Below are 3337 nucleotides of genomic sequence, written 5' to 3'. Positions count from 1 at the left end.
GCATCATGTTTTGTCACCAATCAAGTTCCAACAAAAAGTGCTGGAATAATTGCTGTTCTGTATAGTTTGTTGCCTTTTAAAAAGTGGAGTGTGAATTTCAGCTAGAAAGAAAAAACTTTTCACAAAGAGACGTTCACCAGATTATCAGCTTTGATGGATTCCAGCACCTGAATCCCATGGCAAATGAACAGAAGATTGTCTCTGGCAAAGCCCCATTCTCTGTTCAGAAGATAATCTCAGGAGATGCCAGAAAACCTTTCTGTGTATATTTCGGTGTTCTCTTTAATTAAGATTTTTCTTTTTTTCTAATATTCTCTTTAGTAGACATGTCACTGTCAGCTTTGACCAGCCTCAGCCTTGGTGTAAGCAACTCCCAATGAGCAGATGGAGTGTAGAACTGGGCAAAGATTTAGGAGACCTAACACAAGCTCAGCTATGTCAGCAGCCTTCAGCCTGTTTCTTCATTTCTCTGTTTGCTTTAGGTTGGTACTGTCACAGCACAACCTGTCTGCAACAAAAGCACAGTTGAGACCTACACTTAAAGAGGATTTCCAGGTAGAAGCAATTAACAGAAACAACATAAATGTAAGTAGAATGAGGTTGGATATAACCTAGTTAATTTACTTAGTACTTTTGAGATATTTCACTGATGTAGGACAGGTGAGATGCAATTTTTCCTTAGAAAGCAGGAAGGGTTCCTCTGTAAACTTCACTTTCCTGATAATTCTAAGAGAGTGCACTTTAGAAGAGTGTGAATGTTAAGAGAGGTGAATAAGATTTCAGTTTTCCACAGGGCAGTGTTCTTCTTTTATTTTAATTCTTTTCCTGAAAGGAGTTGTAGATCATGGGAGCTCCCTTTGAGGTGCAGAGAAGCCCAAATGACTTGCTGTCACAGGCACAGTGACACTGGTTTGGGTTGCTTGGTGAGAAGAGTCCTTCAGTAATAATGTTGTTCAAATTGTATTATATAGTGAAAGAAGATCCATTGTCAGTCAGAACTTCACTAGTCTGTCTTGAATGATAGATATCAGAGTTTGTCCTTGAACCACGTTTATTGTATTTCTTGTATCTCATGCACCACAGGTCTTTCATTATCTTCACAAAATAACTTCTGAACTTCACTCCAATAAATGCATAGAGCACAGGGTTCACGCAACAGTGTAAAAATGCTATGGCTTCAGTGGTGTATTTCGCATAAGCCATTATCTTGTCATTGTCACAAGATTTGTCTATCTTGCCCATATTTATGGCTGTGACAAGAAGAACAATGTTATAAGGTACCTGGCAAACTAAGAAAACAGCTACAATTAATACAATCACACGGATTGCTTTGTTTCTTTTGGAATTCTGAGCTTGTTGTAAGGATTTGACAATGAACATATAGCAAAAAATCATGAATATGAAAGGTATAAAAAATCCAAATCCAACTTGTAGACACAGCAGCAGTGATTTCAGCATCGTGCTTTCAGACATTCTGTCAAATCTGTGATCACATATCTCTTTGGTTTCATTGGTGGAGAAGCTGTAACTTTCACTGTATAGAAAAGAGGAACTAGAGATTAAAATTGATGATACCCACACAGCCAAACAAATGAGTTTACTATGTGCAAGCGTTCTTGCCCTGAGTTTAAATGACTTTGTTGCCTGTACGATAGCAATGTACCGGTCCACGCTGATGAAGGCCAAAAGCAGCATGCCACAGCTGAAGTTGATTGCATAGATACCTCTGGTCATTTTGCAAATGAAATCACCAAAAATCCATTTGTCAGCAGCATAATTCACTGCCCACAGTGGGAGAGTGAGAACAAACAGTATGTCTGCTATGGCCATGTTGAAGAGGTACACATCCGTCATGGACTTGGTTCTTTCATATAAAGCAAAGGTCGTCACTACAAAGATGTTACCAACTAGGCCGATGATACAAATAAACGAATATGCAACCGGCAGAAATGCTTTTGTGAAGTTCCTGACTTCCAATTTAGAACAAGGTTGTGTGATTAGAGAAGCATAGTCTGAATAATATGGATAATCTGTGGTATGAGGCTCTGTCTGGAAAAAAGAAGATCACCAGTTAACACATAGGTGTTAATCTCTAATTTCTATATAGTAGAAAGATGATAGATAACAAAGTCATACAAATAAAGGGTACTTTGGAAATCATTCAAAAATTAGTATACAAGTACTATGTGGCTTGTTGATTTGCAATTGAAGTGATATTTCCATTATGATAACTGTAATAATTCTGTCCAGTCCTTCCCATGTCTCAGCTTCAAGCCTGTATCAAACTCATCTCAAGATAGTCCACATCACTGTTGTTTCCTCCAACACTACCTGTTTTACACTGTTTCCACCAACCACACACCCCAATTACAAATGCATTTAATACTGCAGAGGGGACTTCTAAGAACTAACTAGGGAATTTCATAAAATCTTAATTAAAATATGAACATGGAGATAATCTTCTTGGATAGCCCAGAGGTTTCCATCTTGAAATACATTATGCAGAAAGGATTAGTCTGCCATCACAGAAGACTCTACAGTGTAAAAGTCTGAATTTGAAGTAGAGGTATAGACTTCCTTTACCATCAAGGGAGGGGAATAGGCCTCTCTAGCATGTTATACATTTCCTACTAACGTAGCTTGGCTAAATCAAGCCCAAAAATTATTCCTTCTCTCCACTCAGCTAGACAGACAATCCAGGATGGCTAGCCTGAGACACAGTTACCTGCACCACAAACACCAAACCTGTAGTTACCTTAGGACAGTGCAAACCCAATAAACAGTGTGCTTCGACAGTGAACTCTGCTGTTAGAACCATCTACTTCAGCCAATCACTCCTGAGATTAGGGCATATGGACCAGCAGCCTCAAAGAGCTGGGACTTCCAGATTCATTGTTTTATTGATGTCCTAATATAGTTTATCAATTAAGTACTTACAAAATTCATTTTGGCAGTACACTTCTCAGAAAGAAAAATATGTTGAGAAGAACTTCAAAATACTTTCTCAAGGATTCCTGTAAAGAAAATAAAGTAGATTGGATTGGGAAACCAGCAAAAGAAATGTGAACAAATAGAAAAACATATTTGGAAATAAAACATGTATTCAAAGAATCTCATCACTTCAACTATATCAACAATACACAAGAGCATCTCGACAAATCACATATCTCTGCAGCACAATGTGCAGTTGTGGAAAGTGGATGGTTTGTATCAGTATGATTAAGAGCACAATCTTACATATGGAATGTTTATTCATAGATCTAATAAACAATATATGAGAATATATGACTCTTACTTCACCTTGACTTTGCACCACAATATACTAGAGTAAATTAAA

General features: G+C 37.6%; 1 protein-coding gene across 1 annotated transcript; it reads right to left on the bottom strand.

Annotated features, from left to right (window-relative positions):
- Nucleotides 1-687: 687 nt before the first annotated feature.
- On the bottom strand, nt 688-3034 carry CCR6 (C-C motif chemokine receptor 6). The gene is made up of 2 exons (XM_075036830.1): nt 2938-3034; nt 688-2049 (listed from the first exon to the last, which is right to left on the bottom strand). Exons 1-2 carry the CDS (start codon nt 2944-2946, stop codon nt 964-966), a joined length of 1095 nt encoding a protein of 364 aa, XP_074892931.1. The 5' UTR covers nt 2947-3034; the 3' UTR covers nt 688-963.
- Nucleotides 3035-3337: the final 303 nt, after the last annotated feature.

Source organism: Buteo buteo, chromosome 9 (assembly GCF_964188355.1).
Source record: "Buteo buteo chromosome 9, bButBut1.hap1.1, whole genome shotgun sequence".
NCBI lineage: Eukaryota > Metazoa > Chordata > Aves > Accipitriformes > Accipitridae > Buteo > Buteo buteo.
This window is presented reverse-complemented; position numbering and strand designations above follow the sequence as displayed.